This window comes from Ambystoma mexicanum, chromosome 9 (genome assembly GCF_040938575.1).
Source record: "Ambystoma mexicanum isolate Mex_15411 chromosome 9, UKY_AmexF1_1, whole genome shotgun sequence".
NCBI lineage: Eukaryota > Metazoa > Chordata > Amphibia > Caudata > Ambystomatidae > Ambystoma > Ambystoma mexicanum.
Window position 1 is genome coordinate 80,467,963 of NC_090931.1, and position 23,606 is coordinate 80,491,568.

The 23,606-nt window shown below is 42.9% G+C and overlaps 2 protein-coding genes across 2 annotated transcripts in view; one reads left to right on the forward strand and one right to left on the reverse strand.

Annotated features, from left to right (window-relative positions):
• Positions 1-7,306: 7,306 nt before the first annotated feature.
• On the reverse strand, positions 7,307-8,756 carry SNRNP25 (small nuclear ribonucleoprotein U11/U12 subunit 25). The gene has a single exon (XM_069614205.1). It carries the CDS (start codon positions 8,624-8,626, stop codon positions 8,126-8,128), a length of 501 nt encoding a protein of 166 aa, XP_069470306.1. The 5' UTR covers positions 8,627-8,756; the 3' UTR covers positions 7,307-8,125.
• Positions 8,757-8,816: 60 nt separating this feature from the next.
• SRPRA (SRP receptor subunit alpha) overlaps positions 8,817-23,606 on the forward strand; it is a 644,254-nt gene continuing 629,464 nt past the window's right edge. Inside the window, exon 1 of the mRNA XM_069614204.1 lies at positions 8,817-9,117. Within this exon, the coding sequence (XP_069470305.1) occupies positions 9,001-9,117 (117 nt within the window). The 5' untranslated portion in view covers positions 8,817-9,000. The remainder of the gene's footprint in view (positions 9,118-23,606) is intronic.

Below are 23,606 nucleotides of genomic sequence, written 5' to 3' on the forward strand. Positions count from 1 at the left end.
GTTAGAGGAAGCAAATCTGCCTTTGATAAAGGCGGAGTGGTCCACATTAATACGTTTGGGCATTATTTCATCTAGTCTATTTGCGATTATTTTGGCAAAAATCTTTGATTCAGAGTTAATAAGAGAAATGGGGTGATAATTCTTAACAGAGAAGGGGTCTTTATCCGGCTTTGGAACTAAAATTAATAAAGCATCTCTAAAGGTACCAGAACTAGAATCTTGAGATAAAAATGGGCAAACAATTGAAGAAGTTTAGGCGAGAGTATATGCGAAAAGGTGCAATAAAAATCCATAGGAAACCCATCAGTGCCTGGGGCTTTGCTGATTTCTAGACAGATAATAGCATTTTTTATTTCTTGCACAGTAATGGGAGAATCTAACAGGGACAGGTCAGTAGCATTGTCAACAGTTTTTTTGTGTTCATGCAAAAAATTAAGAATATTATTAAGAATGGTGTCCTCATGTTTGTAAAGGTCAGAATAAAAATTGACGAAGGAACTATTGATTTGAATAGTGTTTGTTATTCTAATGCCTTGTTGATTAACAATAGAGGTAATAATTTTCTTTTTCAGATAAGCAGCTAATAATTTTCCTGCTTTATTGGGCTCTCCATAATATTTTGCTTTGGATCTTAATAGGGAGGAGCAAGCTTTTTCGGAACTTAATTTATTAAATTCAATGCATTTGGCTAATAGGGATTTGAAGGTAGTAATGGAAGGGTAGTTAAATATGAAGATTCTAGGTAATTAATTAGATATTTTCTCATTTTGTTTCTTTTTAGAAGCGACATATTGTATTATGAAACCACGTAGCGTTGTTTTGAACGCATCCCAATTATTCTGAATAGAAGTGTCTTTCGGGTTTGTTTATGATAAAACAGAACAAAAAGCTTTAACTTGTTGGATAAAAGTGGGGTCATTTAATAGGAAATAATTAAATCTCCATCTGGATGAAAGGGTGGGTTGTAGGTCTCATTCTAGGACAGTGGAGACAGGGGCATGATCAGAGATGACAATTGGACGGATTTCTGAGTGAACAATAGTAGAAGCATTGATAAAAATGCGATCAATTCTTGGAAGTGATTTGTGAGGGGGGAGTGTAAAAGGTGAATTCTAGTAAGTCTGGGTGACAGTAACACTATGAATCAATTAGGTTCAAGTCATCTTTGAAATGTATAAATTGCTTGTGAGATCTAGAATAAACGTGGTGTCTGATTTGTGATGAAGAACAAAATCACATATTTGATTGGAATCCCCACAAATGATGATACGCTTATAATTCAATTATACCACATGTAGTTTCAATTTCAACCAGAATTGTGGGTCCGGGATACTAGGACCATAAATATTGACAATAGTAACCGGTAACTTATTAATACTGGATTTAATGCTGGACCAACAGCCTTCCGGATCATGCTCTTCTTTGATTAGTTGAAAATCAACTTTTCTGCTAATAAGTATGCTTACTTCTCCTTTTTTCCCTACAGCAGGTGAATAAAAGGCATACCTAACCCAAAGTTTTTTAATGTTGTTTCTTCACTAGAGTCTAAATGCATTTCCTGAATACAAGCAATATAAGCCTTACTCTTACATAAATGATTCAAAATTATGTGCCTCTTAATCAGTGGTGGAAATGGAAAAAATATGGTGGGGGATCCCACAAGGCCTGGGTTGGGGGCGGAGTTTTAGGGTGGGCGGTGTCTGAGGAGGTGGCGTTTAGAGGGGGCGGAGCTGGCAGGTGACCTCCAATCAAAGTTAAGGTACAAAATAACTTTAAAGCAGCGCGATGTCTTCAATCAGTGGTCAAAGTGAAGTAGTGGACCTATGTTCCCTACTGGCCTGCACCGCTCCCCACAACCCCCACCAAGATCCCCCTTAAAGGGGCAAGTCCAGGGCAGCCACAGAGACTGCCTGGAGAAGTGAAGTGAAGCCTCTGTCACCGCAAAGACCAGCCTTCACAGACGGCAGGTGGACAGAGGCCGCAGAGGAGCCATTGTGTGGAAGACCTGGGAGGCCCAGCGTCGTTCTGAAAGTTAGGGCCTTTGAACCATGTCTCAAACATGTTACCGTAATGGCAAACTGCTGACAAATTACTAATTTGACCAAAATGAGCCCCTAAATGTTATTTGAAAAACTATTAAATCGCTTTTTGACATCAAGATGCTAATGTACACAAACGTTGTGAAAAGGAAACAAGGTGATAAGATTGTTGCTGGATATAACAAGACCAGCCAATAAAGTGTGTAGTAGATAATGCCCCATGGCCAATTATATCAAGAGCCTGGTGAGATATTGCGCACACAAAATGCCATTTGTGCATTAATGAGGAAGTTCAGTAACTAATTGATTGGTATAAATAACTATACAAAATAGACAATTAAAGGGCATCTTTTAGAGTCTCATCAGTTTACAGTAGACAGAACCAAGTGGGATTCCTTCTTTAGCACTAATGGATCACAAATGATATATGGAATGCCCCCAATGTCAGTAGTGATATATATGATACACAATAGTAATGAGTTATTCATTACTGTGTTACACTTGCGTTACATAGACTTTCATTCATGAATTGTTAATGCACTTCTTTTTTTTTTAATAAAACATTTTATTGATTTTAATAACATGGAAAAGAAGGGAAAAGGGGGGGAGAAGGGAAAGGGAGGAGGGAAGACGTAGAACATATAACCTCGCGCAGCTAGGTAACAATATCCCCCTTCCACTCAACAGTGAAATAACGCCATTTCTTCAGGACGATGAAGTCTCTGGACACTTCTAATTATGGTTATTGTGCTAGTATCTCGTAAGTTCGATTCCCTGGGCATGTCCACAAGTGGCAGCGTGAACTGGCAGTGTCGAAGCTGTGTTACTGTGCTTCTTCCCATTTTTGCCATATTTTCAAGGCTTTTTCCGGGCAATCCCTGGCTGTGTAGACTCTTTTTTCCATAGCAATGCAAATGTTCACATCTGTGGCCCACTGCTCGTAGCGCGGTGACACTTTAGAGCCCCAAAGTTGCGCTATGTTCCTCTTGATTAGCGCGGTGGTGGTAGATAAAAATAGTTTTTCGTACCTCGATAGTTCGATCTCATCCTCTATCCCCAGGAGCAGTTGTTTGGGGTTTCTGTGGATCGTTTTACCCATCACCCTTGACAGTTCATCGCAACACTTTTGCCAGTAATGTTGAATAGGAGCACATTCCCAGAGTATGTGGTAGTAAGTACCCTCTTCGTTTTTACACCTCAGACAGAGTGAGTTGGTGGTTCTCCCCCATTTGAACAGTGCTACCCTTGGGTAGTAGATTCTATGCAAAATCTTCAGTTGAATTAGCCTTAGTCTGGAGGAGATAGTTGACTCCCTAGGGAACATTAGTGCGTTTATCCATTCCTCTGGGAGTATATCGCCCACATCCCTTTCCCATTTAGTTTTCAAACTCGATAATTCTTTGGTGGCAAAGGAGGTTATGACACTATACATAGTGGGTGTAACTTTGTGCTTTATCATTTCTGGGAATAGATTGCGCTCCAGTGGGGTGTAATCTGGCATGTTGGACATTTCGGGAAGGTGGACTTGCAGTGCATGCGTTAGTTGTGTGTGGTGGTATTGCTCATTTGGCGGGAGTGCAAAAGTAGCAGATAGGTCTGCAAATGAGATTATTCCATTTGCGTTCACTACATCCCTGATCTTTGTGATGCCTAAATGGGACCAAGAGAGTGCTCTTGGAGGCAATGAGCTGCTCCGCCCCCCTACGCCATGCCATTGAGGGCGCCTTTTTTTTCGAGCTGTTTTTTTTTTTCAACCCAGCGGTCACAGCTGTCGCTATGGATATCAGAGCCGTCAGTCCCACTTCCCTCCTCCGACTCCTCACCTCAACTTGAATCTGTGGTGTACCTGGGGGCTTCTCGGTATTGACGACAGTTTGAAGTTGAATCCCTTCCGCGGTGTAAAGCGACAGCGGCCCTGTCACCGAAGGCAGGTGAATAGGGGAAAAAGCCAAATGACAAAAAAAAACCTTGCTGAGATCGATGTGCTGGAGAATCGGCTAGATGGAGTCCGGAATTCAGGAGCAGTCCAGAACAGGCAGCATATAGGATTCCAATGAGGCAGAGCAATCAGATGAATTGGTTCAAAAGGAAGGAAGGAAGGAAGAGTGGAAAACACAGGTAAACTGGGAAAGCCTGGACGTAATGTGGGTGTGAATGTAAAGGATCCGAGTCCAGCGGAAAAGCAGCTTGAACGAAAACACGTCGCTAGACAGGAGAAAAAGTACGATACCGGGAGAGGAAAGGACCCCCGAAGGGGAGAGAGAGAGAGGAAACAAAGTACACACAAGCGTACAGCAACAAAGTAAGCAAGTGATAGCTCAAAGTTGCAACGCGCCGTCCGCCGGGGAAACGCAGAAGAAATGCCTCCCAGCTATGGCGACGTCACAACATGAAAAACGTGAGAAAGACTAGACCGCCACCTATGCAAGGGCAAGAAAGTCGTGTGACAACCTAATGGCCACTCCAGCGGAACCGTCGCCACAGTCTCCATGCAGTCGGGCGCATGACACTAGCTGCAGAGAATGGGTTTGGTGTTTGGGGTGGCCGACTCTGGCCAGATCCCGAGATCCGGCTTCACATCTGGTGCCCGATCTCGGATCCAGCGAGAGCCGGCCCAATGACCAGCACTGCTCTTAATGGGATGATTTAGACCTTTAACATTCCAAGAAATTATTTTAATACCCATGTTAGTACTATTACAATTGAAATGTTGAACTGTACATAGTCAAAACCAGAGATAACCAATGTGGTTGTTTGTGACAGTAAAAAATGATAGCTTGATAAATATTGTGAAGCAATTCAATTCAACTTGGTAAGGCGAAACACATAGGGGAAAGGTACATTTAAGGAAAAAAAGGATAAAAGCAAATGGAAGAAGGTAAAACAGTAGAAAAGTATCAAAGAGAAGATTATGAATGAGTAGAATAGAGAGAAAAAGATAGCATAAAGGAGTACAAATATCATTGGGGTAGCCAGAGGGTAAACCAAGATGGTACAAGCGAGCTCAAAAATGGCTGAACGAGCCATAAGGAATACGGTTAAGGTAAAGCCTTATGATCTGGTAGGCAAATAATCTTGAGAGGAATATATTAAGCAAAGATAGAAGTTAACTTTGAGGTTGCTACATCTTTGTCCATTTGTTTAATGGGTGACCTGGATTTATCTCTGAGTTTATCAGAGGAATCGTGAAAGTTTGCTGACGGATTAAGAGTCTAATCTACTTGTGGAATGATGGGATTTACTATTTTTGAGTTTATAATGGTTAGTAGAGCTGGATGCATGTATATGCTGGAGTATACTGGAGCTTGACGATGAAGAAAGAAACGAAGCAGGCGAGTTATCTATCTGCAAAGATTCAAGCGATTTGAGCAGGGCAAAAAGTTCCTCAGGATCAGAGTATTCTTTGGTGATGCCATGTGGGGGGGGTAATGATCATCCTAGCAGGCTCCAGGAGTCTGTAGGTGATATCCAATGTCATCATTGCTTGTCTCTGTTCAAGGAACCTTTTTATTTTAACCCGAGTTGATTTTGAGAAGTCTGGAGAAAAGTAAATTCTATGGCCCTGGTTAGAGGAGAAACCTTCCTAGCCGTCTGAAGAATTAAACGTGCTTGCTGATGGCATAAAAGACAGGCAATGAAAGGACTAGGATAAGCATTGTTAGAGAATCGAAGCCTGATTTGGTGCGCACTTTGGAATTCCAGCTGGAGCGAAAGATTTTTTAAAATTCAACAATCTACTGACATAGGAACTTAATAGGGTCATTGAGTTTGTAATTTTCAGGAATTCCATAACTTCTAATGTTATCTCTTCTGTTCCTGCCTTATAGGTTTGTGATTTCTGATTCCATTTGAAGTAATTTGTGCTGCATATGTTCTAAGCCCTCCAATCTATCCTGAGCAGTGCAAAGGCGCTCTTCTGCTTCATTTGATCTTCCATTAATAATTTTAATTTCATTTATAAACACCCCAATATCATTTTGTATTGCCATGGACCTGGAGTCTAGCTTAGAAATCGATTATTGAATAGTGGATAGTTAATTCAATATGTTTTCCATTCCCAAATTAATGGAGGATAGGTCCATTGATGGGGAAGAATATAACTATTCACTCATTGTTGGATGAATAAATGCACTAACAGTGTTTATAAGAGTGCAGGAATTAAATCGACACTATATAAAGAATAAGAGAGAAATACCAGGCTTGTAGCGTAGGTGTCAGACTTGAGCAGGCCTCAATTTTCACTCGAATCACGTACTTGTGTGTAACTTGGGGTCATATTATTACCTCGGGCTGTGTGAGGAAATGTTACTGGCTGCTCTGGAATTTGCAGCATCCCATTTCAGCTTCAGAAATTAAAAAGAATAGAAACGTTATTGGACCATGAATAAGTATTTTATTAGCCCATTCGGGGAGTGAGAGACTCTCACGACCATCCTGTTTGGTTGTTGGCCACACACCCTTATTTAAGCAATTCTACACTTATGCCACCCTGCCTAGCCTGGAAACTTGCATGTTACACTTCTCCATGGCAATACCTTGCAGATGCTCTCCCCATTGGAATCATCTCACACAGTCACTTGGGCCCTCCACACCACATTTGACGAAGCAGGTATGTAAGGCAGATTGGTGAGTGTCCCTTCTGTCTCCTCCTATCTGTAGACCCCCATGCATTTCTTGCTAGCCACTAAATTCCTTTTTTTTTCCAGTCAACCTATGAGTAAGTTGCAGCTTAGACTTCTGACATTTGAGTTGTTGTGTTAAAATGTGACCTTGACAATGAAAACTTTCATTTCTTCAATAGACCACTTGAATATACCATAGGCCCATCTCATAGCCACAGAACTACAAGTACTAACTACTACCTAGTAAGAAATTCCATTACAACAGTATTCCCTCTAGTATTCTCTCTAGTTATAAACATCCATTGTCCTTCTCATTGAGCCAACTAGGATGAGCGAGTCTAAATGCACCCAATTTTATCCTAAGCATCATCCGCTCCCTTATTTCTCATAAAATCACATTTAAACATCTGATTTGTTTGCCAGCTACCAATGTTCTCTCCTCCTCGAAGGCCCATACTGTTCCTACACAGACCTCTGTCTGCCTACATCATGATAATTTGGAGCAGTTTATATTTACAAAGTCTTCAAAAGCATGGTCCTGAAAATACTATTCTTTCTCTTTTGCATACTATACAATATAACTAGAACACATGTGCCACCTACGCCTTCAGCTTCTTATAACGGAAACAAAAGAGAACACAAGTGTTTAAATCAGAAAAATAGTTGGTTGACGTTTATTAACCATGCATCGATTTTAAAAAGTACACATAATGGAAATTCTTGCATTGATTTCAATTGATAAACATACACAAGCAATCCCCTCACCAAACTGATCTCCTCATATGGTTACCCCAATGAGCATTGCTGCATTGATATGTCCCATTGCCAGACTGTCCTGTACAAAGTTCGATGAGAGCATTGGGCTTTGGGATGCCTGAACACCTGTTAACACAACGGTTGGCAAGCATCAAAATGGGTTTCAGGAGTATGGCAGTGTCTTTCGAAGTGGATGACAGGCATTCCCCACATCTCTGTGATGGCAGTGTCACACCAATGTAATAATAATATAAAATGTTTGTGAATAAAATAAAGAGCGCAAATCTATAACAAATATGGGTGAGTTTTCTTCTGTATCTAAAAATGTCACTAGTGCTGTTGTAGCCAGTGGTTTGCAAGATTACTGCTGAACATTCCACACAAATATCAGTATCAGAATATGAAAATAGTTCAAATGGATACTATAATTTAGCCAACATCTGCCACTAAGAAGGACAAATCTATTAACTGACAGGAAATGTCCAATAATGTCCTACATGCTTAGTTCCAAGATGGATGCCTTGAAGTTGTCAATCGTCTGTGACATGCAAGGTCAAGGACTAGATTTGTGCCACAAATAGTACTGTATTGTAATTAATATGTCAATAGATCCATTTTATCCCTGAATACAGGTTTCTTGGCAGCACTTGCTTCAATGCCGTCTGTTGGTTATCGCCATGATCGGTTTATGTCCTCTTTTCTTCCATATCATTTCTTTCTCAGCTTTTTCACAAACGTCACTTCGTCCCTGTTTTTTATGCCGTACTCTTTAAGTTTCTTTCGATCTTCTGTCAGCTTTTCCCCATTGAACGCCAAGTGGTACGTTCTCCAAATGTACCTCCAGCAAATGTGCTGGATGCCTCCCTCACGCTCTTGCCTCAACTGAACAAACCTCTGGATAGCTTTCCTCAAGTCCTGAACGGTAGCACTCTGGATGACAACCACTGGCATGACCTCGCCATCGGCCTTGTTGACTTTGACGGTCATTGCCTGGCCATACTCGAGTGCAATCTGGGAATGTATTTCTTCCAAGGTAACCTGGATGGGCAGGTCACAGAGCAGTGGGTCTTGAACGATCATGGCTAGGCCTTCCTGGAATATGTCCACAGCTTCTGCGTGTGGGAGTTCCTCCTCCTCTTGCTTTTCTTCTAGAATCTCATTCTCTTCCTCCACAGTAGGCCCTGGGGACACTTGATCCTCTGCCTCCATTGCGCCAGGCGTATGTGCCGACGACCAACGCAACCTGGTCAATCCTTCTCGTCTCCAGTTTATTTTCTGCCCTCTGAACTGTAACGCAAGCGTCAGTCACCCCGCGTGCGCGCCTTCTTAGGCGCCGTGCGTGTGACGTCACGCCGGAGGGTGCGCTTGTGAGCTGTCATTCTACCGTTTCCGGGATCGTCTTTCGTCTATGTCCATACCTGTCAAGGAATCTACGGTGCCCCTTCTGGGAATGGCTGTACGCGCGCCGACGTCACTGCGTGGGCACGGCACTGACGTGTCCCGAGGCTCAGCCGCGGCGCAGTGACTCCGGGGCTCGGGCGCATAGTGACAGGGGCTCCCTCTCTTCCCAGGACGCTGCAATCATGCTGGATTTCTTCTCCATCTTTTCCAAAGGCGGGCTGGTGCTCTGGTACTTCCAGGGGGTGCCTGCCTCCTTCACCGCGCCTGTCAATGCGCTTCTGCGGAGCGTCATCCTACAGGTGAGGCGGTCGCTCGCTCTGGAAGGAGTACAGATGGGCAAGGTGGGGTGGGAGCTGGGGTAGATCCCGGGGGGGGGGCGGGGCTGTAAGGGTGTGGGCATCAAGATCACCACATAAGTGCTCGTACAAGAGAGCAAATGGATTAACTTGAACCGCTCATTCGGTTATAGGGGTTACTTAGAAGAAGACAGCAGGCACGCCCCTGATCTCTCCCCCTTTCTAGTCTCTGAGCTCAACTGTGCCATCCACGGAGCACTCGTCAAGTGCTCATAGGATGGCCAGATTTTCCAAACCGAGAACTGGGACAGTTTTGCAAAGTTAATAAAATAGATATGCTATAAGGACGACAACCTGTTCGATGGACCAGAATGGGTAAGTGCAGAGATGAAGGAGTTCAAGAAAATAATTTTAGACACTTTTTTTTTTGTGTGTGTAATTTTTTATTTTACCTTTCTGACTAGGAGCAGCAATAACAGGTGTTCATGTTTACTCAGTCTCTCCCTCGTGCATTTTCGGCTTTTTCCTTATAACTCTGGTGCTATGATATGATTCAACCTTCAAAGCATTCCCTATAGCTTTTTATTTGGCCAGCTTTTAATTCGCCAGCTTCTTGTTCACAGGCTGAAATTCGTATTTTTTTTAATTTGAGAAACATCTTAATATAAATATGTCGATTTTACTGAATGTTTTTGTTTTTCAATCCTCTGCATCAAACGAGACATGAATTTCAGTTTTTGTGATTCTCTGTATTTTGTTTGCGAAAATGAACTTGGTAAACCCTCAACTTGAAACCATTGTAATTTTCCTAAGCCAAGGAAGAGTTCTCAAGCTATTTGGCAGTTCAGTGCAATCCTATGCAGATCGGTCTGAATGGCAAACTCGCAAAAGGACTATGGCTATGACCGAAACTGCACTGGTTACCTGGTCACCCTTTCTGATCCCTGGCCCAGGCCCAGCTAATTACCCACCTGCAGTGCCTCCTTGGCAACCCATGCACCTGGGGACCGCTGTTCTGTATCCCTACAGTCCCCTGCCAGCACTTCTGTCTGCACTTGCCACCAGCTGGCTGTCTTATTTATCTTATTTATTCTACTTTTCCCATGTACTGCACTCTCCCCCACCCCGTACTTTTCACATTTTCCTTCTTCCCTCCTTCCCATGCACTTGCGCGATCTGAATGACACCTGGCCTACTAGGATCGTTGTCTGTTTTTCCCTTTGTCCCTCCCCCTTTGCCTTGTCGAGCCTTGAAACACTTGTGTATAGGTGCGTTATAAATGCCATATCATATCATGGCTGACATTTTTTTTCATTGCTTCTCAATCGCAAGGCATCTTTCTCTGAAATTCCGGTTTGTTTAGCCTGAACCGATGTCGGGTTCTTGGTTGTGTGAAGTATCCTTAAGAACTATGGAAGTGTATCCACCACTACCATTGTGTAAGCCCCCTTTTTCCCGTTACAACAGACAGTAAAAATAAGCCTGCCCTAGGGCAGTGTCAACTTAATGGTTAAGCCCGAGGGAGTAAAGCACATCGGCTGTTGTGCGGCTGTTTGGCGCTGGGGTGCACCACCTAAACTTGGGGAGACTGTGGAGATATAACCTCTTTGAACCCCTTCTTGAACGTAAACCCATGACATTACAGTTATAATTTCCAGCCGGGAAGGAAAACGATTCTCAAATAAGTCCTGCGGCACAAGGGCTGTGCTTGAAAGCAATAAGACAATCACAAAGAGAGGCATTGAACGATGGCCTCGACTATAACAGTAACAGAAGACAGCAGCAACATCTCTTTAGGAGGGGCTACAGCCCGCCCACTCACAAGAGCATCCTCAAGACTTGCTCTGCAACAACGAGAGAAGCCGGGGAATATCCACGATATACACAAAGAAAGAGGTAAGATTGCTGCCTTTCCCAGAATATCGAACAATGACTTGTCAAAAAACTCAGAAAACACAGAGTTGGGAGGGAGGGAAGAGAGGAGGGAAGTAATCAAACGAGATATGAATATCAACCCATTCAAATTGACAACATCAGCAATCGCACACATAAATACAATCATAAAAGTTCATGAAGAAGGAAACGCTTTCTGTGAGAAAGCCTATAGAGAAAGTCTGATAACTGAGTGTGCAGAGAAAATCCAGATCTCATCCACGGGCGAAAACGTTTTAGTACAGCAGTGTATAAACGAAAAGGAACCACATTGTGAAGACTTAGATTCAACATTACCACTGCCAGCTGAACTCCTAAACGTGACAGACGCCGAACTCACAGATCTTGGAATGTTGTTGGAAGCTCAGCAAAACAGGACTGACTTAAGAACGGAAGAGGATGAAACAAGAGAAAATCTGCCCGTGGAAGAAAGGAACAAGGGTAGTCTAACAATGACAAACAGAGAACATGTTGCAATATATCCACCAGAATCTCTGTTAGAGCAAAATCTAAAAAACAAAGTACTAACGACAATCGAAGATGAAGATACCGCCAGCGAAAGCAACACTGAAAAAGTCATACAACCACTTAACAAAGACTTGGACGAATCTGTTTACTCAGATGCTTCCGAAATACTATCAATAAGTGACAAAGGAGAGAATCATAAGACAGATAACAGCAGAATACCACACGACGACTTGAATGTCTCCAAAGAACAAATAACTAATATAAAGGCACAATTGGAAGCAGGACCAAACGAGAATGACTACAAAAAATTGGAATCATTAATTAAGCAAAGATCGCAGAAAACTGGAATCAGTCAGAAAGAGGGGACTGACCCACACAGACAGACAATCCAGCTCCTTCATTCAGCAAAGAAAAAACTGCATTCCCCCTTAATAGGGAAAAGATCTGTTGCTAAAAATGGTGGTCAGGAAAACTCAATTGCCGAAGAGATCGGAGAACATGAATGGAGAGAACACTTTATTAAAACAATGGAAGGAAACACAATGAAGAGAATAACAACAGGTAACAGATTAAAAGCCAGCCAGGAAAGCAGTCCCTCTCTAGGGAGAGGTGAACTTAAAGACCTGGGAGTACGAACAAAAACTACGACCAGTGCGTACGGACTTCAAACCGAGAAGACCCCATGTAGGGCACTAAGAACCCAGCAGTTTCTTAATTTTGAAGATGCTGACTTATCGACATATTCACCAACTGACAAAAGATGCTTGCATTCAACATTCGAAAAGAGGCGCCGGTTCCTTGACGCTCAAATACAACAAGGGGAAAAGTCCTGCGAGAACATCATGACGAGATGCACCGCAACACAGACAGATGAATGCTCACCACATAGAAAGACTCAATACATCATGCACTCGCAAAGTACAAAAAAAAAACCCAACAGGAAACACAAAAGAGAGCATAAACATCAACGAAGAAGTAGTTGTAGGTCCAACTTCATTCCCACAACAGGGAACACAATTGCAGAATAATGTAATGGCCGCCTTGACAATTTCGTTAGCCCCATACATGAAACTGTACGAATCCATCAGTGAAAATGTAAAGGACAACAACGCTCTCGTAGCTTTAATGCTCACCAAGCTAACCGCCCAAGAATTAACAGCTTTAAAACTGGAAGCAAGGTTAAATCAAGAAGCAGAAACCTCAGCGGCATGGCAAAGGAGACTGTTTGACCTTGCAAGTGGAGATAGACAAGAAAAAGTCATCTTGACAAATGCCTTGCTAGACTCACTAAAATGGATGCGGAAATCCATAGAGTCTGCAGAGAGGAACCAGAATATCCAGAGGCAGGTTGCAACTACGAAACAAATGGTCACGATGGAAAATAGATCTGATACAAAGAGTCCTGAGGACTATGATAAAGAAAATCAAGAAGACTGCCCAGTACTAACACATAGTGAAAAATTGAATAAAGTTACGTTAGTAAAAATTAGAGTGCAAGAACCAGACGATGCAGGAATTCGACCAAGTAGCACTAGCGAAAACATGAGCTATAAGGAAAAAACCTCAGAAGGTCTGGTTGAAGACCCGAGGAAGAACAACAAGACTAAACGAGCCGACGACCTCTTAGCTGAAACAAGAGACGAGTTTACAAAGAAAATCTTGAACAAAGAGGAGCACTATCCCGTGTTCGGTCGTAAACAAAGGCAGGAGACCCAAAACAAAAACACGGTCGAAGCTACAAAATCATCGAAAAAAATTCTCAAAATAACTAAACCAGTAGAGACTAAAGAAAAGAGCTTTTCGAAAACCTCAAAAAAAAGGAGAGGGATCTACAAAAAGCATACGGCCAATATTTAGGAACGTTAAACAAACAAGAGAAAATGAAGACGTGACCTTAAGTAAAGAATTAGAACGAACAACTCGTTCGCCTTCCAAACAAAGTGAAAGGCACGTAGTGCTGATCACTGAGGACGAAGAAAGCGTCCTAGAGTCGCAAGACAATTCAAGAGATCTGATCGAGGATGCATCTTTCTACATTGAAGAGGTGGAAGCAAACTACAGGCAAAATGTCATGGAAGTGGCCGAGTCGCCATGTCAAGTGCAAAATGAAGTAAGCCCACCACTAGGTCAAGAAAAAACAAAGGATGACGAAAGCGCGTACTGGGAATCGGAGGAAGACGATTACCATGAACGTTCAGGATTTCTAACAGATGAAAAAAGAAATAGAATTAACAGGGAAAAACTTCCGACTGATAAAGCAAAGATCAAGAGCGAACTTTTAGGAGAAACGTACAATCCATGGAACCCAAAGCACCCGAGGAAAAAACAGTCCAATATGCAGAATCACAACCACATGAAAAAACTGCAAAACGAAAGAGGCCAGTCTCCGAAAAAGGTGCTGGTCGAAAACTTGCTTGAAGAAAACGAAGGAAAAAACCTAAATCGGAAAAACGTGATTGCCCTGCTTCACTGTGTGGACAAATTGAGAAAGATAAGAAATGAAGACATAGCGGTGGTTGAATACATTGACGAAGAACGTGTGGACAAAGTGGTTTTACATCTGAAATCTACAACACTCAAAGAATTAATCTTAAAAGATGGAAAAGAGTTGTTGAAACGAGGCTACGAGATTCGAGAAGTTTCAAACAATCCACAATCAGACGACAACAAGAAAAAAGAGCAAACACCTCGTGAACAGAAAAGAGCATCAATAACTCCCGTACCGCAAAAGGGAGCAGTCGGAAAGCAAAAAGAAAACTTCAAAATAACAGTGACAAACATGAAGGGAGAACTTGAGGAAATGGTGAAAGATGACTTAAGAAAAACAGAAAAAACAAATAGGGACAGAAAAGACAGTCTGAAAAGGAATGTAGAGCTCCAAGAAGACTGGCTATGGTTAGCACGTTCCCTTGCCTCAGATGGAAAAGATCGATAGCAAAGAAAGTCGAAAGTAAGAAACGAGGAATCACTGTTCTCTTGGAACACGAGGGGATTTAAGCACTTGATGACGAAGGAGAACCCACTTTTGAACAAGGCCACAATAATATGTTTACAGGAGACCTGGTTACGTGAAATGCCGGTATGCAGAAATTTTGAGATCGCCATGAACCCCGCAAAAAAAGAACGAGAAGGGAGACCTTATGCCGGCCTAATCACATTAATAAGAAAGGGAAGTGGCTGGCGGATCATGGAGAAAGGTAATGCAACCCACCTTATACAATGGACTCTGTTAGAAACCGACAGCGACTCTAAGATTGTGGAAATGTCGTCATTACTAGTGATAAACGTCTATTGGAACCCAGCAGGAACAACAACCATCCAGTTCCTTCAAGCAATAACAGACATAATAGTCAAAAGAAGGGAACAGAATTCAACGTGTCAAATAATTGTATGTGGTGATTTAAACATAAAATGTCTGACAAAAAATGGGCTCCCGCGATTAGAAGAACTACAGATGGGGAACTCAAACGCGGCCAGATGGGCACAGATGGCAAAAGGTCTTAACCTACAGATGTTAAACGGTCAAACACGTGGCGACATTCCAGGTAAATACACGTGGACGAATGGCCAAGCATTGACAACAATAGACTATATTTGGGTCTCTTTACCCCTGGCGTTGGAAATAGAAAACTTTGAAATACTAATTCAAAATGACAGTGACCATAACATCCTTAAAACATCATGGAGGAGAGAGAAAAATGTAAAATCTTACGGGAACAGTTTTAACTTAGCCTTAAATCCATCGGTAAATCGAATAAGGCTGACAATGAATCGCTGAAAGAGGTCTTCGTCGAACCAGAAAATAATTTGACGGGACACCTCAACTATGAAATATTACTAGAAGCCTACAAAACAACGAGCTCTGGACTTAAAACTGACGCACTAACACACAAGCACAAATACAGCAGAGAATTAGTTGAAAGGAGGAAACAACTAAGAAAGGAAACAAGAGCTTGTAAAAAAAGAAAAAAAGACTCAAATATAGACAAACAAAGGAACATCAAAGTATGCCGAAACCAATATAAAAACTGGCTCACAGACTTCAAAACAAGACGACTTCAAGAGCAAGGGGAGTTAATGCTAAAGACCATACAAAAGGCCAATACCAGAGAAACATGGGACCTAATAAACAATTGTACCCTGAACCACCAAAGTAGATTAATATGTGGAGTATCTGAGAATGACTGGATAAAACATTACACAGAAGTCTTCTCAGCCAGAGATGACGACATAGACTTACCTGAAGATATAACAACACTTCCTTGGATGAAAATGATGGACGAGGAGGAAATTGAAATCGCTATTCGGAAATTAAAAGACTCCTCCGCTGCAGGACCTGATGGGTTGACGAATATCCACCTGAAGAAAGATCCAAAATCATGGGCAGTGATAATAAACATCTTATTCAAGAGAATTGTACTACAAAGAAAGATCCCGGACACATGGACAAAAAGCATAACAGTGCCAATATATAAAAAGGGTCAATGTGATTTGCCTATAAATTATCTCGTTACTCGCAACAACAGGAAAGCTTTTTGCAGCAGACTTACAGAAAAACCTGTCAAAATGGGCAGAGACGAATAACATCATTGACCCGCGCCAAGCAGGGTTCACAAAGCGTACAGGAACTGATCTAAACCTATTTATCATATCAATGCTAAAAACCAACGCAATAGAGTTCAAAAAAGAACTACATTTGGCATTTATTGATCTAAGCCAAGCATTTGACACCATAAACAGAAGAATGCTATGGGAAAAGTTAAAATCTTGGTCATGTCCTGTGGAATTATTGAACCCAATAAGGGCTTTACATCAAAACACGACCACTCAAATCAGAATAAATGACAGAGGGGATTTGACGGCCAACATCAGAATCAACAAGGGTGTGAAGCAAGGTTGTCCGCTTGCAGCAACATTGTTCAAACTGTTTATAGCCGACATTCCAGAAATAACATCATGCACAAGACATTTCAGTCCGAAAATAAACAACCAGGAAGTGGTGATAATATGCTATGCAGACGACATAGTAATATTAGATGAAACAAGAATCGGGCTGCAACGACTCATAAACAACCTACGAATCTACATGCAAAAAAATGACCTGATGATCAACGTGGGAAAATCAAAGATCCTGACTATAAACGGCAAGAACAACGCTATAATGAAAAAATTTAGATGGCATATAGCAGGAGAATCTCTTGAACGAATACAGACGATAAAATACTTAGGAGTCGGAGTCAACGCCTCGACAGTGGAAAAGAGCTGGGCAGAAACTCTGCTTGTAAAAGTCAGATAGTGCACAAGGAAGGGTCCTAGATGGCAAATATGGAAAATTTTCATTGGCTCCAGTAAGATTGTTCTACGTTCAAAAAGTTCTGCCCTCCTTAACATACGGAAGTGAAGCCGGTTTGAATCTATCATATAAAATATGGTCGAAACTGGAAAGTGGATTTTGGAAACCAGTATTGAAGCTTCCAAGGTGCACTCCGATAGTGGCAATAAGAGCGGAACTAGGGCTCGAGTCACTAGAAGCCATAATGAAATGGAAATCGTTATGCCTGTTGAGTAAGATCTGTGAAACCAGTCCGGCTGAGAGCTATAAAATACTGGCAACCAAAGGAGTAGACAAAAGCTCAACTTACCTTAACCATTGGAAAAGAGAATGGTCCCAAGTACTAATTAAAATGGACTCATCTAAAGAAGAACTGGTTACAAATCCCAATAAAGTAAAAGAAAAGCTCATGAGACAGGATTGGATTGCAACAAGAGAGGCCAAAATGAAGCTAACAAACATAAAAACAATGGCAGTCGAACACAGAAAAAGAAATGTACTTCCAGAGTATCTAGTAAAATTTCCTTCATACACACACAGAGCAACGTTACTAAAAATCCGGTTGGGAGTCTACCCAACAAATGAATATAAAAACAGAACTGGAGGAAGAGGTATTAACGAAGGGCGCTGCAGGTTCTGTCAAAAAGAGTGTCAACTGGAGACACCGATGCATCTCATGTTAAATTGCACCGCCGTTTCAAAGGACAGAAAGCGTTTGTTATCAAGGTATATGTTAAAATTAACCCAAAGCAACGATGGGACTATTTTATTCAAGGACACAATCCCAGATTCTCATGTGCGGGTATAAACTTTTTGGATAAAATCCTCAAAGAAAAAGATGATGAACTAGCGGATGAAAACATGCAAACATCTGGACACACCAAGTGAACAAACAAACATATACCTTAGGAGGTGATGGACGTAAAGACAGTCACGACGAAACGAAAGAAAAAAGAGATGAATTGAAATAAAACGGAAAGTGTGATAAAAGTTTAAATTTAAACTAAAACATTACACTTTAAAAAAAAAAATAAAAAAAAATAAAAATGGTTTCACCCCCTTTCTGAGTTTAGGATCACAGATTCAGGAGCTGAATTAGGCGACAAAAGGTAGTCCATTGGTATCTGAGACCCTCCAAACACAGGTAAGCGTTAGGGAGAATTCTCTGTTTAGGTTAGGCTATTTAACATTCGCCCTAATGGTGATCACCATATGGGCGAATGTTAAATATTGGATGTTCCCAAGTTGGAAAATTAAAATAAAATTCAACACCTTTCACAAACTTAAAGGGCGCATTGTCCTGGATTTTTTCTTATGTCTTTGACATACTTGTATCTCCAGAAAGGACTAGGCTCACTAACATTCTAACATCATGATCTTCTTTCTCAAACCGTTTCGGTGCACCAAAGGATTTTTCACAATAAACCGCAATTGTTACTTCTGTCTTGTGACTTCAGCATGTTTTTTTGACATTTCAGCTGAAATGAGAGGAAAGGCTGAAATCAGTTCACAGAAGTACAATATCAAATAAACACGATTACGTAATAGGCATTGCACTGCGCTATTACTACTATATTGACATACCAGTGTTGAGACCTATCCACTAGTGGATAGTTTTGTGCTCACACCTGGGTTTCCAGACCTGTGGTTAATGATGAAAGCGGCGGGGATGGGAGGGATGTGAGAAGTCGGTGCAGAAAGATCACAATAGGTGGTAGATTAGTAAAGGCAGTAGGCAATTGTATTATTTTGTAAATGCTTCATAACATTTTTAAAGTTGGATTAATGTGACAAGCCGAAAAAATAACTGTAAAATGGACAACAGAAATTGTTAATCTGAGTGTGTTAGTAAACCTTTAAGTAAGAATGGAATTCGATTTGTAAGATCCCTGTTGCGCCCCCTCCCTTGTGAATCCATGTGTTCCTCCCTTGCTGTACAGCATTTACCTCCTTGTATTAAAATTGGCAGCCGGGTGCACCGTGAATGTGCTGAAGAGAGAAATTGCCTGTGATTTACATGATTCCCTATATTTGAATATGGCATTTAACTACATAGCTCTTAGAAATCTTAGGAATGTTAATGCAAAGTTCTTTGCGTGTGTAATATGAGAATGCTGCTGCACAGGGAATTGCAAGTTGTACAAGCGTAGCTGTGATGTGGTGCAAATGGACATTTTTAGTTTAACGTATTGTAAAGCCGAGCCATGTCCCTTAGTTCTTGGTATCTGTATAAATGTTCCTCCATTGAAACTTGTTTGTCCAGTCCCTTTAAAACTGGAAGTGATTAGTTTGCTTTTCCTTTCCTTACACCTGCGTCTTTATTTCCCACGCATTTTATCCCCATTTCTCTTGGTTAGCATTTTGTTGCACATCATGGCTGCTTTATTGACCATTCATTAATGACCCCTCTCCAAATGAAAAGTGCAATGGAGAGCATTTAGTAGATCAATCTAAATATATTGCTGTCATTTAGGGATCTTGTGGGTAGTTCGCTCCTTGGGGTACTCCCTGAAGCAATGTTGTGCCCATGTACCCTTGTATAAAAAAAAATCACCTTCAGGGGAGCAAATATCTCAATATACCAAGACCTATCCACCGCGATGCTTCAGAAAAGAAAGGCACTCTGCAACCTGACAATGTAGCTAATAGAGCGAAAGGTGCAGTACAGATAGTTTCCCAACAGCCTTGAACTTTACATGGGAAGGAGCCAGGAGATACATTTGCACTCCTAAAGAAGCAGATAAATTCATGGGGAAAGAACCGGAAAGGGAAGCTTCAGAATCCGAAACAGGCAGCCAAACCAAATCGAAACTCCAGGAGCGAGAAGAATGGTCTAGAGTCACCAGAAAACGCAGACTGAGCCCCACCAAAGACCCGGACTAATCCGCTGGCAAGAGCCACAAACCTATATCAACCCTGAGAAAAGATATCCTACACGTACAAGGCTACACTACAATGCAACCAGAGGGACTTGCGAGAGAGAGAGAGAGAGAGAGAGAGAGAGAGAGAGAGAGAGAGAACCAGAAAGGAGCAGAACAGACCTAAACCACACTGCTAACGGATAGCTCCAACTCCCAATCCCCCCGAATATAAAGCGAAGCATGAAAACGACAAATCACATTGCGCTCCCTGTCCGATCCATCAGCAACACTCAGACTTGTTAGCCACAAAGAGCTCGACATTCAGGTCCAACCAGCCTTCCCCCGTTGGACGAGGCTGGTCTTGGAATTGGTGGGGGGGGGGAGGTAGAGAGGGGGAAGAGAGTGAGAGGGGAACATTTTGGGCACGTTGCCCCTCAGGACAGAAACGGACAAGGCACCTGAGACAGGCACAGAATCACCACACACACACTCACGAACGAACGAACGAACGTGGAATCCATACGATGGGGCCCTGAAGTGCGAAATGGACAAGTCCTTGTGGCACAACAACATGAACACCACAGGTCGGATGGAAGATAGGAACGTTCGCATCATCGCATGGAACGTAGGGGGCCTCAACTCTTGGAAGAAACGCAAATCAATAGAGTAGACTGAACAACCTAGAGGGAGATATAGTTATCCTGTAAGAAACCCACCTCCTGGCAATGGACGAACACTGCCTCCGGTTCAGACGATTCACACAAGCCCTGTTTGCTACATCGGGGGAAAGGAAACTGGGGATAGCAATCCTACTGAGCAGGAACCTCCCCCTCCGAAACATCACAGCGAAGAAAGACCCAGCAGGCTGATTCCTCCTGGGGAAGGGGCTGCTGGGGAACTAGCCACTGCCCATAGCGGGGATATATTGCCCGAACACAGACCAAGCCAACTTCATACAGAACCTAACCCCTAAAATAATAACATTCGCCACAGGCCACCTAATCATAGGAGGAGACTTTAACACAGTTCCAGACCCCACAACGGACAAAACCCTCCCACCATCAAACTCGGACTATGCCCGTGCCCTAGTAAAATTAATGCGAGAGTCTGAAACCATAGACGCATGGAGACTGGCGGACCCAGGGAATATACCTTCTACTCTGGCGCCCACAATGGACACTCCCGAATCGACCACCTGCTCATCACCGGGACCCTGTTACCATGCCCCAGTATCAGCAGACCTGGCCATAAACTGACTTCAACACATCCACCGAGCTACTGGAAACTAAATGACTCCATCCTCCTGGACAACGCGATCAGAACAGAGATCAGGGACTCATTAATCACCTATTTTCAAGAAAACACAACCCCTGACATGCCCATCGGAACAGTATGGGAGGCAATGAAGCCAGTGATTAGGGGTTCACTAATCAGTATAGCAGCAGAACACCAATGAATCTCCCGGATCCAGACATCCGCACTAGAGCGCAACGTCTCAGAAATAGAGAAGCAACTGAAAATCCGCCACTCTAGAAAACTAGACCGAGAACTGAAGAAAGCACGGACCGCGATGGAAATGCACTGGGCGGACCGATCGGCCAAAGCCCTAGCATACACTAGGCAATTTTATTATAGCAAAAGCAACAAGGCAAACCGAATACTTGCCCACAAACTGCAACAAATACACAAAAAGAACAACATAACATGTATCGGTGGGGTAGACGGGATTACCCGATACTCGGACGAAGGCAAAATGCAAGCCCTCACAGCCCACCACAAATCAATAATGACAGGCCTGCCACCGGTGTCGGCTACACAACACCAGAGCAAGCAGTACATACAATCATTCAGAGCTCCTGAAAACAAACAGAAACTTGAATCCCTCGAGGCACCAATAACACCCGAAGAAGTCAGTGAAGCCATCAAAACCCTAAAGAACACCGCACCAGGTCCTGACGGACTCGCATTGAAATTCTATAAATCATTCACACAGATTCTGGCACCACAACTCTCCCAAGTGCAGAACACAATTCAAGAACCCAGGAAGGTCACCAAGTCTATGGGCAAATCACTCACAATACTGGCCCACAAACCAGGGAAAGACCCGAAACAAGTAAAATCATACAGACCAATAACCCTTATGAACCTAGATGTAGGCGTTCGACCTACTGGACTGGGCACACATCAAGAACTCCCTTGAACACATGGGATTCAGACACAGATTCATAACATGGACAATGGCAAACTACCAAGCTTCCACAACACAACTACAAATAAACGGACACAGATCGGAAACCATAACCATCAATAGAGGCACCCGGCAGGGTTGTGCGCTTTCTCCCATGGTATTCGCCCTATCTATGGAGGCCTTCGTCGGAAGAATCAGGCAAAATCCAGACATACACGGCATCACTGTAGGGGGCAGAGAATATGAAGTGGCATTATGACGTTCTCCTAACAATCACACGCCCGACTACCTCCCTGGACCACAAACGAGAGGAGCTTGAAGCATTTGGAAGAGCCTCAGGATTCAGAGTGAACTATGATAAATCATCAGTGATAACAATCAACATAACAGAAAGTGGAACTTTCTTCCAAATTTCCTATTCCCTGGGTCGAGAACACAACCCAATACCGGAGTGCACATATCCAAAATTCACAACTGGTTATATCAGAGTAACTTCCCGCAACTGTTCAAAGAGCTGAAAAAAGACATAGGTCTTCCAAACAAGACCTATCATGGCTGGGCAGGGTAGCTGCAACAAAAATGAACCTGGTCCCTAGACTAATATATCATTGCACAGCACTACCGACCCACACCCCAGAAAGCGATCTCAAGGCCCTACAAAGAGCTGGATGGAAGTTCATATGGGGCGGGAAGAGAGCCCGAACAGCGAAAAGCATAATGACCAGAGGCCGAAACACGGGAGGGCTAGGAGTCCCGGAGATAACCAGTTATAAACATGCAGCCCAACTAGCCCCAGCATTCACATGGTCCCAAACGATGGACACCCCATACTGGGCACAAATAGAAGGCGCCTGGAGCAAATCCCCACTATGAGACCGCCCACACAGACGGCTACCAAGAAACAAGCCAAACACAGGGCCACTGAAAGCCACTCGCAATACAGTATCGAACTGGAGAGCAGCTGCTCGAAAATGGGGCCACACAGGTGTCATAGGCCCACTAACTCCGATCTGGGGCAACCCTGACTTTTGCCTGGGCCTCCAGCCCTCAAGCTTCCAAGCATGGAGAGCGGGGGCCCTCTGAACGATCTCGGACTTCCTTGTTGACGGCAACCCAATGACATTCGAGCAATGCAAAGCCAAATTCAAGATCTCGGAGGCTGAAACTCCCAGATAAGGCACTGGCTGTCACAGAGTTCCGTCAGAGAGAGAGGCTCCAGAGACTCAACAGCAGTAGTACTCACATTGACAACAGCCCCACCCAAAGGGAAAATATCCATACTATGCTCCTAGACAAACACAACGCCACAATCAAAGAGAAATATGACCAACTGGGAAAGGGATCTGGGACGATCGCTAGACGAGAACACCTGGAACAGGATATGGACAAGGAACACACAAGCGGCCAATGCATCACCAACGGAGAATGCGGATGCAAGATCTGTTACAGATACTATATCACCCCCTGTACAGATACACAAAGCTAACTCAAACATCCCAGCGGACTGCTGGAGGGGATGCAAAACCGAAGGCACACTATTCCACGTGCTATGGACATGCCCACAAGCAATGACTTACTGGAGAGAAATCCTGAACCACATTAAAGCAATAATGGGCCTCACAATCCCCTGGGACCCAGGGATAATACTGTTGGGAGACACAGGAGACCACAAACTCCCCCTTACTGGAAATCTAGTCATCCTCTGCACACA